General features: G+C 52.7%; 1 protein-coding gene across 1 annotated transcript in view; it reads left to right on the forward strand.

Moving 5' to 3' along the window:
• The first annotated feature begins 527 nt into the window (after positions 1-527).
• Positions 528-15,698, forward strand: part of LHX4 (LIM homeobox 4) — a 46,214-nt gene continuing 31,043 nt past the window's right edge. Inside the window, exon 1 of the mRNA XM_004706696.2 lies at positions 528-603. Coding sequence (XP_004706753.1) covers positions 528-603 — 76 coding nt within the window. The remainder of the gene's footprint in view (positions 604-15,698) is intronic.

Below are 15,698 nucleotides of genomic sequence, written 5' to 3' on the forward strand. Positions count from 1 at the left end.
CTGTCCGGCTGGTCTCTCCCGGGGCGACCAGAGCCCCCTATTCTGGCAGGGGTCGGCTGCCCGCCGCCGGGGGGCGCGGGGGTACTGGCTGAAGGGTGGGCCTCCCTGCGGAAAACGACGTCACAGCCGCTCCTGCAGTGTGAATGAATCAAAATGCCTGGGTGACCGCGGCCGGCGTGCGGCCGGCACGCGAAGGGTGGCAGGAGAGGGGGAGGGGAGCGGGCGGGGGAGGGAGGGAGGGAGGAGGGGAGAAAAGCCAGAGCTGCAGCAACAGCGTCTCCTCAACCGGGGGACGTGCACCAACCCGGGAGAGCAAGATCAAAGGGATTTGAAACAGACCGAGGACCAGCGGGGGGAGGGGGCCGGCCAGCCCGTGGAGCTCCTCGAGAGGTGGAGGGCCCGGCTGCGCCCGTGACTTCGGCGGCCTCGTTGGCTTTGTAAATTATTATTTTCAAATTTCCGAATCCAGCTGAAGCGAGAGAGAGAGACATCTCGGTAGACTGCGACTCGCTGGCTCTCGCTCCGCTATGATGCAGAGCGCAGCTGTCCCTGCGGAGGGGGCTGTCAAGGGGCTCCCGGAGATGCTCGGTGTGCCGATGCAACGTAAGACAACCCCTTTTTCGCTGGTTTAATTTCATAACAAGGCAGCTAGCAGCCTCGGCCGGGGCGGGCGGACCCGGGCGCCGAGAGCAGCTAGGGGCTTAGGGGCCGGGCGGGGCGAGGGGCCGGCGATCCGGGCGCAGAGGCTGTCACCGGGCACTGGCACAGACAGGTTGCTTGAAGGGCTGGGCTCCTGGCTTTTAGGGTCGAATCTGTAAATCTCCCCGGCAATGCCCAGGTTGAGCCAAGGGTGTGGAACCTTGTATCCTGGCCCTTGGCTTTGCCGAGAGCTTTGGAGAGAGTGCTGTTGGGGGTGGGGTGGGGCACAGGAGAGTGTGCAGCGGGCCAGGCCTAAGGGCAGGGGTGGGCTTTCATCATCATCATCATCATCATCATCATCATCATCATCATCATCATCATCATCACCCTTTCCCGAGGGCGATAGTCAAAGCTCAAACGAAGCTAATGCAACTTTACCCCAGCAGGCGGGAAGTTGGAGAGTGCGTCCGCCGCCCCCGCGGGGCCGCGACGCAGAGGTCCGGGCCGCACGCTCGGTCGCGGCGGATCGCGCGCAGAGCGTGCGCGCCTGGTGCGTCTCCGGCCGCTGCCGCCCGCGGCGCCTATCGCCTGCGCCGCCCGGGACCAATTGATCCCAGTGAGGGAATCCGTTCGCCACATTCCTGCTAGCCCAGGAACGTAGGGAAGGGAGAGGCTTGGGATAGACTTGCGAACTCTCGGTTTTGCCTTGGCGCACTGAAAGGGTGGAGGCCCGGGGGGCTCGGACTCGGGTAAGGTAAGGTGCACGGGCGCTTTGCTCTCCTGCCCGCCAGCTTTTTTCTTGAGCTCGAAATTAAAAAGCAGCTGGAGCTCAGGGAGTGGTTATCCCCAGGTGTGCAAGAGTGTCACGCGCTGGGACTTTCCTGAGGGTACTTGTGTCTGCTCTACGCTCTCGGGTGCAGAGCGGTGCTGGAGAGTCGGTGCGAAAGCCGAAGAGATCGTCGGGGGCGCGCGCTCCTGCCCCGCAGGCTCTCGCGCTCTCTGCAGGTCTGCTCTGAGCACTGCGGAGACGCCGACCGTTCACTCGGCTTGCCAAGGTTCTGTGCTTCTGCATGTGACTTCTTTAATAGCGCCATAGCAATGTTCTCGGACTTGTTTCAAGTAAGGGCCGCTTTACACTCACCCGCCCCCACCCCCAACACCCTGGTGCGCCCTGGTGCTCCACTTTGGGGGTTCAGGTCGGAGAAACCTCAAAGGGCAAGTTGGAGACTGCGTGCTCCCGGCTTCCCTGGGAAGTTTTCAGGAGCAACTAGAAGAGGATAGCTCCACTCATACCTATTTTAATTTTTCTTAGTTATGCCTTACATTTATCTTTTGTCTGTTTTTGTGTCAACTGTCGGCAAACACATTCACATTGGTAGTTCACCATTGACTAAGAAATATAATTCAAATTGGGAATGGAGGTGGGGGGGAGGTTCACTGCCCCTGTTACTGCCCCCACTCCACCACAGACTCAACAGACAGAAGCACAAACCCTGGCTAAAGTACCGTAATCCTTAATCGGCTTGGAGCTCTGCTTGAGCGAGGGGCGTGCGTGTGCCGCCCGCGTGTCCTTACTCCCCAGTGCGCCTGTGCTTTAATAGCGATAGTCGGTAGGTGGCCTGTTGGCTAGAAGAACCGTGGCGGACAGCCTTCCTTGGGCTGCGCAACACCTTTTATTTGCTCCCCCGCCCCTACTCCAACTGTCTCACTTTTTGTTTCTCTTACCCAGAGACCGACTTCGAGGTTCCACGATGGGGCTGCCTTTTTTAATGCCCATATTTGCTTCCAGAGCCTGCCGTTTGTGTTTGCCGTGGCTTCAAGTCTGGGTTTTAAATGGGAGAACTTACTGAGGTAGCTAAGGAAAAGACTCACTCGAGGGCAGCCCAGTGTGGTATGGCTGTGCCAAGCCAGGAGAGGGTGGGCTCTTTCCTTTTGTCTCCCACAGCCCTTTGGAAAGTAACTTTTTTTTTTTTGAGGGGGTGGGTCTGGATTTACCCTCCGTGCTTTGAACAGAGCTGACCTGCGGCTATTAAACTCTTAAGGATGCACAAAGCATGGACCTTTCACCTGATTACTTACACAGTCATTCCTGCTCTGGTGTCTTGCCACCCCCCCTCCTGGTTGGGGGGCCGAGTTGGGGAACACACCTGTGGGCCTCAGGGAATGAGGAGAATCCCCACTCCCTTCAGTAGGCTTTGGAATCTTGAATGAAGAGAGACAACAGAACACACACACACCCCCTCCACCCCACCAAGTCTCTCCAGGACGGTGTAGGTTAACCCCTTCAAACACGAGTACACCTTTTTACTGCATTATAGCCGGGAACAACCCAAATGGAGCACTTGGGAGTACAAGTATAGGGCTTCCCTGAACTGGCCCTTCCAGCCCCTTTGACTTCAGGGGTGTTTGAGAAAGCAGTCAGAATGTGCGTTTGCTTAGTTATGGAGGAGGGTAGGTGTGATGGATTCCTTTTCAAATTCTTCTCACCTACCCTTTTCAAGTACTTGTGACAATTTCACTCCCTCAGTGGGTCTCTACCCGTGACTCAGCCGGCCCTCTTCCTTACCTGGCTACCTCTATCTCTGTCCGCTAGCTCCTGGCCACACTTGTCCTAAGCCAGGAGCCCTGCACACACGTCCTGCCCAGTAGCCCTGGATCGGTCTGCCGCTGCCAGCGCACCCTTAGGACTCGTGCATATAACTTCCCGCATCTTCAGCTCGGGATCTCGGTGCCATACAGAGAGCAGCCTGGACCTAGAAAAGTGGGTTTCTCACCCCACCCGCCTTTGAGCTCGATCTTGCTGTCTGGGGCAGCCAAGCTCCTGCCTTTCCTAAATGTTTCCAAAACCAGGGTCCTTCCTTACCCTGAACAGCGGCGAGAGTGCTGGAAGGCCGCCGGGAAGGAAGCAACACCTTTAGCGGCGCGTGTCCAGGGACCCTTTGAAAGGTGTAGGTATGGGTTCCGATAAAGACCTCAACCTACACTGGCCGGTTACACTACTTGGCCGGCGTGTTAGTGTCAATGTCGCGGGTCTCTCTCTCTCCTCCCAGTGCACAGCCTCCTAGGTCTGTCGCCTCCCTTGCTAGATGCTGAGCGCCTCCAGGGTCTCGGTCGAAGCTCAGCTCCTGGACTCAGCTGACCCTCCAGGCACAAAATATCGATTCCGTCGCCCTCGCTCTCCAGCCTATGGGCAGGTGGGACCTTTTATCTGCCCCTGGCCCTCGTTTTATACCTATTTCCCAAGAAGCCTCTGGGACTCCGAGGGTAAGGCCGATGGACACATGTGGCCTCCGGGGCTGAACAGCGGGGCAACCCACGCAGGAGAAAGGGGCAACCGCCCCGACCCAGCAGAGGATGGCAAAGGGAAAGCAGGCTCGGGACCATCTCCCATCTTTCTTCCAGGTCTCCTTAAATGTATGTTCCCGCAGCCCCTGCAAACCCAAAGCCGTGGGAAAAGGACACTTGGTTTTGCGTTTGGTGAGAACTGGGTGAAGGGCTTCTCCAGGATGCCCACTATCTTCCCTTCCCTTCCATTCCCGAGGCTCCTGCGGGGTGCGTGGGGTGCTTAACAAAAGAAATCTTGCCCTGATGTTGTCCATTGTCCTCTTTCCAGGCCATTTCTCACGGGGTGGAATAAAGTCTGGGAAGGGGGCCCGGATGATATATGTAAGGTATATATGTGTATGTATGTATATATACATACACACATCTATGGATAGGTACATAGAGAGAGAGAGGTTTTTATCAGATGAAGATAACATAAATAGCCTTAGGCACCGCAGACTTCGCCGTGACCTGCGCTACAAAAATATTCTCCTACTTGAGCCGAATTTTAAAAGGTCGGTTGGCGGGGTCAGCGGATCAGTGAGCTGGAAGGTTGGGGTGCAGATTCTCTGGCAGCAGGGACCCCGCGCTTGCTTTGGGCCACAGCTGCCAGCTGCGCACCACCTAGAAGGAGCTTTGCGGAAACCCTTGGGGCAGCGGGTAAAGGCGCGCGCCCGCGTGGCAGTGGACAGTGAGGGCAGAGGAGGGTTTGGGCCCCGCTGTCTCCGTGCGCTCAAAGCGCAGCATTCAGGTTTAAGGCAGGCTGAGAGGATGCGGGACGGAGATACGCTCAGAGGCCGGCCGGGGAAGTCCCAAAGCCCAATGGAAGAGGAAGCGGGCACTAACTCGAGTTTGTTCCTAGCTTGGCCGAGGTCTTAACTCGCGGAACACTAGCGCCAGGCGGGGCTGCGGGAGCGGCGTCCTCGGGTCTAAGAGCGGCGACCTGTGTGGCCCCGAGGTGACCTGGGCAGGGTTCCACAGCGCCGCGGGCAGTCGACGCCTTGGGTGGCCCGGCACCGGCGAGGAGTGGATTTGAGGGGCTTCAGCTGCGCGCCTGCGGGCGGCGCTGGGCCAGGGCGCTCATTGGCGCGCCCTGGATTTGTGGGGGCTCCCGGGTGTAGAGACGGTCGCCCTTCCGGGAAAGCCGCCTCGACATATGCACCTGGTAGCGCTGCTCCGTGAAAAGGTCCAGGCCGCGAAGGGGACACCATGACCTCCGTCCACCGCATGCTACATTCGGCATCGCTGCGCCCTGCCTCCTACCCCCAGTCACTGCGCAATACCCTGTTCCTCTCTAGGCTTCCACTCCGGTCCATCCCGAGGTGCGGCGGTGGCGGCGCCCGTCCACTGCGAAAGTCGCTGCAGGCCAGAGTGGGCTGTGCGCCCTGTTCGGAGCCACGGGGCTGAAACCTCTCGCCCTTCCCAAGTCCATTTCTCGCCAAGCCTTTGGAAACGCCACCCTAACACCAGTGCCGAAATCCCGAGCCTTTGCGGGACTTTTTAACCCTTGGAAAGCCGGGGGAGGGGCAGGGGGAGGGAGCAGCTCCCGCCTTCTAGCCCAGGCTCTGAGCCCTGCGGCTAGCGCTTAGGGGACTTGGGGGCACGCTCGCGCACCTCTGAGGCCCGAGCGCCTTACCAGCGCCGCCGCCGGCGCCGGGGTGCACTGGGTTCTTGGGAGGGGGCGAGAGCGCCCAGGGAGGGCGAGCAGGTGCGGGGCTGCGGGGCCAAAACCAGGGCCGAGGCCGCTGCCGGCCTGCCACCGAGCGCGGGCTGCACCCCGCCGGTGGCATTTCTACCCAGAATAGGACTTTGCTGTCCTTTCCGCTCTTGTAGTGGATGAAGCGACCGTCTAAAGGGGCCTGAGGGAGGAGGCTAATCAATAAGGAGAGGGATTACTTAGCGAAGCCTGGCGGGACAAAACCGACAGACAAAAACGCAGCGGCACAGCACGAAGTAAAAGGACGGGCGACTGCAGCTGCAGCAGCTTCCTCCTGACACGCCAAAAACAAAGCGGGGGCGCACGCAAGAATGTAGGCGGAATGCTCCAGGGATTAGAGCCAGGGACTCCTCCCAACGCCTCGGAGTCCTCCTGCCCCACTGCAAATGCCAGGGTTGCGCTTTAAAGAGCCAGTCCCCCTGGAAGCGAGGTGGGGGTGGGGACTGAAGGAGGGAAACCAGCAAAGCAATGTCTCTCCAGTGAGCAGACAAAATACAGTCACAGGGGTGTCTTGTGTTTTCAACAGTGACCTGCTGACCTCGCTGACCAGGTGTAGACAGCCTCAAGTCTTAAATATTTCCATTGTCCTGACTTCCCATTTACCTCGGATTTTCCTGCCCTTTCACTCTGTATGCAGTCAATTAGTGATTACTTGGTGCCGTCTTAGCAGACAGAACCCGTAGGGCCACCAGAGCTGGGGAGACACCCGGAGAACAGGAGAAGGGAGGGTCGTGCTTGGGAGCCGGCTCTCTAGCGGAGACGGAAAATTAGTTAACAGTGACTGACCATTCTTTTCATTGGTCATCAAAGATCATCTCTGAGCCTCTTGCTTGGGTCCGGAACGTGGCTTTTCGGTGGATTTCTCTGGCTGGGAAACTTGTTTCCTCCTCCAAATTAAAGGTCTGCTGGTGGGGGAAGGGAGGTGGAATTGGACGGTGGAACCTTGTGCCATTTCTTTCCATTATGGACATTTATCCGGATTAGAGCTGGGGAGTTTTGGAACACACAGAAACTTGGAACCAGGTTAGCTGCCGGGAGGATGAAAGGGACAATGCTACTCACTGGGGAAGGCCAAGGTTGGAGACAGTGAAGCAGCAGTGTGCAGCCACAGGGTCATCGGATTCATTGCTGCTCTGGCTGCGGGGGTTTGGGGATGGCTCGGGTCAGAGGACTCAACGTTTTCTGCCTTTTCCCCTTCCCTAGAGTGGGTTAGTGCCCTTATCTTGATGTGAGCAAGCAGATTATTTACTGCTCTTCTGGCTTCAATGTCTATCCTCCTTTTGTCTGAATGTCTCCCCCTTTCTTTCGTGACTTCCTTCCATCTGTCCTTCATGATATTTTTGCCGGGAGTAAGGTGGGTGCATGAATTCGCAGCACATTGGGGCTCCTGAGTCCCACAGTGAGAGCTATCCATCTCTCACCTTTTTCTAAGGAAGCAGGTCCGTGTAAGTGCTGTGCTCAGGACAACAGTTACCTGGAGATCACCTCCTATTTTTGTTTGTGGTAGGGAAAAATAAGCTGAGGCTTTTCCTGCTTTTAGTCCTCATTTTATAGGAGCTCCCATCAAAATGGAACAAGAACCAACCATTTGGAGGCTCTGCTGTTGGGGGTAGGTGGACAGGTTGAGTTTAATTGACGAACCTGAAATTGATTCTCCCGGAAACTGTGCTCTGGGTTAACTGCATTAGTGGCTGACTGGGCAATCGTTTGGGGAGACAAGTCCTAACTCCTGTGGATTCTTTTCCTTTCTCAATTCCCGCCCCCCTACCTCCCCAACACACACACACACACACACACACACACATTTCCCTCTGTTAGTCTGGATCTAATCACAGATGTTCTACTGCGCTAACTCACCCCCAAATGCCTTTAAAGTAGAATTTGTTTTAATTATAATGTCAGAGGGTTACGGGATTGGTTCTGGGACTAGTTTAATGGAGGCGAAACTTGCAGCCAAATTAATTGACACTTCCCTCTGATGAGGGAGAGATTGCCAAACATAAGGAACATTGCTACAAAATGAGACATTAAGAAAACACATTGTAGCGCTGTGGCAACGATTAGGGGTGAAAATGGAGTGGAAATAAGGGATGTGCCCATAGTCGATCATGGGATTGTTTGTAGGGTTTTCTGTTTTTATTAGCAATTACTGAGACGATTTATCATCCTACCGTAAGATACAAATCCCACATTATGATATAAACTGGTAGGGAATTCTGTGCTTGTTAATACACATTTACATTTTGTTTCCCTTGCCACAGGGTTCCTTTCTGTTACCATGTCATCCAAATTCAAGCCTGAAAATAGTAACCTCGAGATGGTCTTAAGATACTTTCAAACTTGATCTTCTCTGGAAGAGATCACTATTTTGAACAGTCTACTCATGAAAAAGACAAAGGAGATTTTCAAAGGGACACCAAACCCACACCTGAAACAAAGAGGGCTCTTGTGGCGAAGTGGAGGGAAAGGACAGCTTGGCTGTGCTCACCTCTGAAGGGTTTGGCTTTCTGCCTTTGTCCTGCTTTGTAGTCATTTGTTAAAACAAACTAGCGAGGCAGAAACATCTGGAGATGAGACAACAAATGCATGCAGATCGATGTGGGGGGTAAGCAGATATATAGTCACGGTAGAGAATATGACTGACTTTAAGCGGAAGGCCAGCCTTTTGTTAGAATGCTTCCAATGTTCTTGTGGCTGAGCCAGTTCATGCTGCCGTCGCCATCACAAAGTGACGCTCACTGGGACTTTTCTTCTCGAAATTTAAAAAATATTAGCCTGTCATCCTTTCAGTTGTGTGGCTTATGAGATTATTCATACTAGGTTATGACAATTTTTGTGAGACATCTTTGGAAAATTAGATTATGGTTTCTTCAAGATGTACTGTTTGGAAAGAATGGGAAAACATTACAAAGGACATGGTTACAAAGAAAACGAAACAAAGCCAAACCACCTTTAGTAGGGAAATATCAAGAGTGAGGGGGGAGAGACACTTCAAGGTGAGTCCTGATTTGTGGGGTGACAATGACTCCAGATTCTGGCTAGGGGCTTCCTCAGTGTGTGGTGTGGATCAGCTCCTCGGCCCCTCCAGTCACAGCTAGCAGGGGCTTTAAGTGGGGTCTTATGACCAGAGGACAGGGCTTTTTCAGTCAGCAATGATGGTGGTAACTTGGGACCAGATACTTCTATAGTTCTTTATCTCCAGTCATGGAACTTTTGATTAGTTTAATTTTAACTATATCTTTGTTTGTGTGTGTGTGTTTGTTTTGGCTTTTGAAAACAGGTATTTTCTCAACATTCTGGAAGCTAGAAGTCCACTGAGTCTAGAGTAGACCTCCATTCTAATTGGCAGGCTTTGGTGTTCCAGAAGTTCGCTTAGGCTCAGGTTATTCTCTGAAGAAATCAGTGAGTGGGGATTTCCCAAGCATTTTCAAAAACTGTGCACTTGTTTGTCCTTACACAGACAATCTGAGGCCAGGTTTGAGACCCGCCTGCCACGGTGGTTGATTTCACCTTACAGGTGGAGAAAGAATGGATAATTCCCAGAGAAATCCTTGTATAATACTCTTTCAACTGTCTTTGTGTTTCCTGAAAGCCCTCATTTGTCATCATCTTTCCACTGGTAGTCAGGAAAGAAGTGTAAATATATTAAAGTAGGTGTTTTTGGAAACATTTGTTGGCCAACTGTTATTTAAGATGGAGCTCAGACAATGACTGACTCCACAGTGAACCACCAGCAATCCAGCTAGCAATAAAAGCCTCAGACCCAAACCGAGGGGAGCCCTTCTGAGTGATCTTCATGGAACCCCAAACTCTGTCATCAAAGGGCAAAGAACTTGGGTGCCCAGTTGTGCACCTTGGAAGAAGCCCCCTATCCTTGTAAGCTTTTGTTGTTGTTTGAACATTTTGTTGCAGTTTTGGTAAAAGTTTGCAGAGCAAATTCGTTTCCCGGGAGCCAATTTCTACACACTTTGGGAGAGTGCTGTGACAGGCAGCCACTTCCAAGTAACAGCCCCCGCTGCCCCCTCCTGTGCCATGCACATTTCCATTTCCCTATCTTTCTGCTACTTTCTGCCTGCTGAACTTTGTTTGGGGGCCAAGGTTGCTCCGTGGTCCCAGAAGGCTGATGCATAAACTTTTAAACATAAACAATACTCCACCCACTGGGGTGCTGGGAGCAGTGAAGGGCTTGTAAATGTTAGCATGTTGAGCAAAGTTGAGAAAGCTGGCCACCTTCGTGTTTCCATTTTGCAGACAGCTGCCCCCAACAGACTGGAGTGGTCCTGGGTGTCCCAGGAAGTGGCCAAGCGACAGTGGGGTTTTGTGGGGTCTGCAAGCAGGGCTCTGAGGAAGTATCTCCCCCAGACCCGGGCTCGCTTTTCTGGAAGTTTCGAGGGAGACTCACTTTATTCCAACATGTGGAACAAAACAGAGCAACTCTTGTCATCCAAAGTGTGCTAAAAAAGCAATGCCAAGTGGACACCTCGGTATTCAATTTTTACAAAATATGAATTAACTTGATCTCAGAGCATTTCTTACAAATAACATAATTTTTGAAAATTTGAAGTCATTCGTCAGTATTGTGATCCCAAGAGAAATATCTGGAATTCGGACACATTTCCCCGGAAAGGAGCACCTCCTTACAGACGTCGTGGAGACTGACCCTGGTCAGGTGTGTTGGCTCTCCTTTTAATGTCCTAGAGACAGACCCTGGTCAGGTGTGTTGGCTCTCCTTTTAATGTCCTCAGTAGAGATGTTGGTTTAGGGTCTCTGTTTCCCTTCGAGACCCAAAGAAAGACCCATTTTTCAAAGAATGAAAATCGATCAAGCAAACAAACCAATAACCCTCTCTGAAATGTCTCGGGTGACCTCTGGTTTCTTGAGAGCAATTTCTTGGAAATGAAGAAACGTGAGTGGGGATGAAAAAGCCCAAGGCGTCTCTCTACCTCACCATGGGGGTGGACACTTTGGTCTGTGCTGATCTTTTTCATTTCCCAGCTGTTGAAAACGTCACTAATGGAAATTTGGGGGGCTCAGAAATGGGGTCTGTTTTTTGCTGCCCCCCCTCCCATGGGAAAAGAAGCCCGGTGTTTCCTCGTGGCTGTGTCAGGTGCTTTGAGGGCAGAGGCACCAGGTTGAGTTTTAGAAGCTTCCTTGGTGAAGAAGATGATGAGCACAGGGCAAGAGTGGGAGATCAAGTAAGAGATGGCCCCTTCTCTTTGGGGCAGCTAGATGTTAAAAAATAAAAAATGCAAGAAGCTTCAAATGTTCCACTGAGTTCCGGCCACTCTCTTCCCCGAAACATGTAGTGGGGTCAGGCATGTGGTGGCCTCTCTGTTCTCAACATTCGTACGTTGGGAGGGGACCAAGCTCTGGCTAACTGCCCTGGTTTTGTGGAGGAAAGAATTTTTCTTCCAAAAGGACTGGGCCCCTCTTTATTGATTTATTTCTGTTTTAAGACAGGCCTACGGTGATGCTGTATGGTCTGCTGTGCCTTCCCTGGGTTTGTGTTGATTAGAAAGGGCTGTGCTTCTACTAGGGGGATAGAAAGGAGGGTTCTGAATGACTTTGTTTTGTTTTACAGAGCAGGTGTGAAAGAAAACAGGTATAGTGAGAGCCAATACAGCATGACGTCATTTTAATATTCTTTAACTATATAAATTCACCTTGGTAAAAACTGGCCAGGAGAATGGAGCAGATACTAACTAACCACTGAGCTCAGACAATGGTTTGGGGGTCGGAGGTTTATCCCCAGAGCAATCTTGAAAGACAGATGCTGTGCCATTTTACAGATGGTAAAACCAAGGCTCCACAGGTTAAGTCATCTGCCTAGGATCACAGACGCGATAGAATCAGAATCTGAGCCCAGGTCCAACCTAGGATTGGTTTATTGTACGCAATTTGGCAGGTCGAAAGAGTGGGAAGTCTAAACTCTGACCGAAAGTGAAAACTTTCAGGAAAAACAAAACCCAATATTTAAAAACCCTCTGCAAAAAGGTATTTAAAAGCATTCCATTACCACCCCCCCAGCAGTCTCTTTCACTTCCACCCCACTCCCCGCCCAGCACCAGGCAGCCAGCTCAGCTCTGGCCCTCACTGCTTGCTTCCTTTCCACAGCCAGAGCTTGACTTCAGAACTGGGTTTGCAGATGAGCAACACAGTAGCCTATGTGTGAAGATGCATGTGTGAATATGTGTGCATGTGTGTTTATATAGATGAGACTACGGGACAGTAGAGTATGCTGTACATATGTAGCCTGTATATATGAGTGGCACATGTGTGTGTGGGGAGGATTTTTGTGTGACTGTGTATGTATCTCAGGGTGTCTGAGTAGCTTTTGGATTTTCTTGTGTGTTTTTTAATGTGTCTGTGTCTATTTTATGAGTGTGCCTTTGTTTATATGTAGTTTGTGTGTGGACGTGTGTATGACTGTGTGACTGTGTGTTTGTGAGTGTTCATAAGAGGGTCTGTGTGCACAGTGAGTGTATCTGCTCTGAGCCTTGAAGGCTTATCACTCTGCAGGAGGACTGACAGGGACAGGCTGACCTTGGGGGGAGTGAGCTGTTTCCTGCGGTGCAGGTGCCAGGGCTGTTTCTGAAGCCAGTGTTGTCTTTCCCACCTATGTGCCTTTCTTTAGGGCCCCAGCAAAGGGCATCACCACAGAATACATACATGCAGACAAACCTTTAAAGACCTTCCATTAAAAAAAAAGTTTCCTCATCTTGGGAACTAGGTTTACAGGTCAGATTCCCTCCCAGTAACCACTGAGCTCTGCTCGGAGGCCATTTTCGAAGCCCCGTTCTGTAACCCAGAATCCTGAGTGAAGTCAGGGAGCTTTCTAGAGCTTTGGAAACCCTTTTATCCCTTGGAAAGTTTAGTTAGATCTTTATTTCTGACAAAGGACTCAGATCACCTCTGTCTTGTGGGAAAGAAGAAGAAGAAACTATTGTAGGTGGAAAAGTGAAAGCTTATATTGTTGCTGTTTGATTTCCCCCCATACCCTCATACTTTACATTTCTCACAAATTGAATCAAGACCTGAAGTGGGAGGCCTCCTAGGTGGGAGCAGTGGGAACTTGACAGAGCTTCTGGCTTTGGGTAGGAGGGCTCAGATCAGACTTCCCTGGGCTTTCAAGGTCCCTCCACACAACCAGCTTACTTGGCCCCAGGAACATTACCATTTACCCCAGTCTCCAGAGCAGGGCACGCCAGAGACCAGTGACTCACCTCTTTGTCATTGTAAACAGCATCTTGAGACCTTCCCTCGGGCTCCATCAGCTCCCCCCACCCCACCACCACTCCCACATGATATGCAAGGACCTGCCACGTGATGCATGGTGTGCTAGGTTTCCACCCCCCCTGCCCCGAGGTGGGGGTTGGTCCAACCTAAGGCGGGCAGGCGGGAGGCGGTGGGTTCTGCTCCCCCTTCTCGTGGTGGCAGCCAGAGCATTTTGCTTGAACGCTCCCAGTTCAGCTTCCTTGTCTGTCAAGTGGGCATGGTCCTGGCTCCTGGCTGCTGCGTTGTGCGCGTGACGACGGAGGCAGCAGTGCCGCGCTCAGCACCGGGAGCCCCTCAAACCAGACCGTGAGCAGTAGTAGGTTGTGGAGCTTTTGAACCCTTTCTGCGTCAATTTTTGTTTTGAAAAAAACATCTTAAGGCAGCAATAACAACAACAAAAAGCCCTCCATGGACTCTGCAGTGGAAAAGGTTATTTTTCACATTTACACGCGCACCTTACTCTGCATGTCTGGTACCATTCTGCTAGACCTGAAGATGTCCGTTGGTCCCCAGGCCTCTCTGAGGACTCCTGGTTGGGCCCAGAGCCAGACCCGCGGGAAGCCTCTCCTCCCTGCTGGAGCTGGCCTGTCTGCTTTTAGTGTCTTCCCCACGCAATGTTGCCTTGGCGTACAAGCCTCCAACGGCCCAGCCCGACGACGTCCCTGCATCTATTAGCGCTAATGTATTCTCTCTTGAATACTCATCATATTAAGGCTCCTGGTAGATAGATACCTTGCTGGAAAGAAATTTGATGGCATGCATCCTCTGCCTCATTCCCATGTGTGTGTGGCCGGCAGGAGAAATAGAGCCCTCTCTGTCCCCGGAGGGAAGGCCAAGCCACGCGTTCTGTCGCAAGCCTAGGCGGCCTCCTGCCCAGGAGTGGTGAGAACTGTCGGAGGCGGTCTCGAGGCTGCGCTCTCACGGCTTCACGTGTCTCTCCGGGGACAAACTCTGCTCCCAGCTAAGAGGCCCCTGGCGATAGAGCAGAGGGGGACCCGCTCCCTGGGGTGGCGGTGGGGTGGGGGGCAGTGCCGGGTCTGCGCCGGTGCTGCCCGCGGACCCCGAGCCCCTCCCCGCAGCCCCCGGGGCTCGGCGCAGCGTACAATCGACCGCAGGAAGCCCGGATCCTCGTCTGCCGGCTCGGCATCTCTTTGTCCTCAAATCCCTTCTCCAGCTGTTAGGGCTTCGCTTCCCATCCGGACAAAACGAGGTGCACCGCTCACCCCTCTAGCCTTTCTCGGGCTCAGCCACGGGCCTGGACTGGCAGACCCAAGCGAGCGGGACAAGCCTGCCCTCCCCGGCTCTGCAGGCCCCTTTTACAGACTGCGCCCTCACCCTCTCCTCGGAGGAGATTGGCCTGGTCACCTCCCACCAGCTCTGGTACTCACCCCTTTACTCCTGCCCATCGCTCTGCCTCGGCCAGCCCATTGGCCACCTCCGCTGGTACCCTGCCCTGGCCACTCCAGGCAGGTGGGTCCCTGACGGCCCCTGGGGAGAGGTGTGGGTGTGGTGTGTGGCAGAATCAGTTCAGCCTGTCCTGCAGGTGCAGTGTGACTGGCACTCTGTGGGCCTCCCTATGGGGGCAAGGGATTTCTGCCTGGATTCTGTTGGGGTCTCAATGAGAGAGACCCCCCAACTTCCCAGCTTGGGCCAGCCCTCCTTCCCCCAGGTGACAGTAGCAGCTCTCCAACAATCCCTATTATCCCACAGAGTAATAGCAAACCCTCTCTAGAATCTTTACAATTCTAGGGAGGCACCATGGTCATCAACCACCCTCCGTTTACAGATGAAAAGATGGAAGCAGAGAGCAGCTAAACGATTTGTCCCAGGTGGAAGAGCAGTCAGGATTCAAACCCAGCTAGTCTGCCTCTAGGATCCATGGTCCCAGTCCTGAGCCATTTCTACCCACTCTTGTGGAAATTCCTGTGGCCATCCACCTTGTGCTTCGAACTTAGACAGAACTCCTTAGGATTTGTCGGTGGGACAGTTTATTTTTCGAGATAGAAAACGAAAATAACCCCATGTGCACGGAGACAAATCAGCAAGTGTTCAGACCTATGTATCTAGCTGGGGTGATTCTGGGGGCTCCGGATGAGTTTGACTCTCCAGCAAATGCAGGAGGCTGCTGAGGGCTGGCGGGCACAGGTTGGAGTTGGACTTGAATTGGCAGGATCCAAGGGTGGGCGGAACTGGTGATGGCGTTGAGTGAATGTTCCAATGGCCTGCTGTGTATTTTAAACACAAATGCCTTTGCTTGTTTTTTGGGTGTTTTTGAATAATATTGCTATTGGCATATCTTACTAATTCCAATATATCCCTTCCCTTCCTGTACAGTTCTGTTGTTCAATCCCATCGGGTGGGGCTATACAATCATCAATGCTATCAACTCCCCCCACACACAACTTCGGGTACCCTCAGGGAACCCTTACTCCTGTCAGTGTCTCTGAGAGGTCTTCTATCTTGACTTCCATGTACCGAGTGATCTTAAGTGGAAAATGAGCAGACACAAGTCTAACATAACCAAAGAAGTATATCATGTATGGACCATGTAAGGTCCATGTAAGGGGCCCATGTAAGGGGAGGAGATCGTACAGAATTAGAGGATAGTGATGTGGTTCTTCAGTGCCACACCGCTCCCTGGATTTAGCCTCCATTCCATAAATACAAATCTCTTAATACTTGAGGAAGCCTTCTCTCTAGATAAGTTTAGCTGTATTAAAAACAATCCCTGCCCCCTCCTCCC

This window comes from Echinops telfairi, unplaced genomic scaffold (assembly GCF_000313985.2).
Source record: "Echinops telfairi isolate 266 unplaced genomic scaffold, ASM31398v2 ScPeMD7_7424;HRSCAF=8462, whole genome shotgun sequence".
NCBI lineage: Eukaryota > Metazoa > Chordata > Mammalia > Afrosoricida > Tenrecidae > Echinops > Echinops telfairi.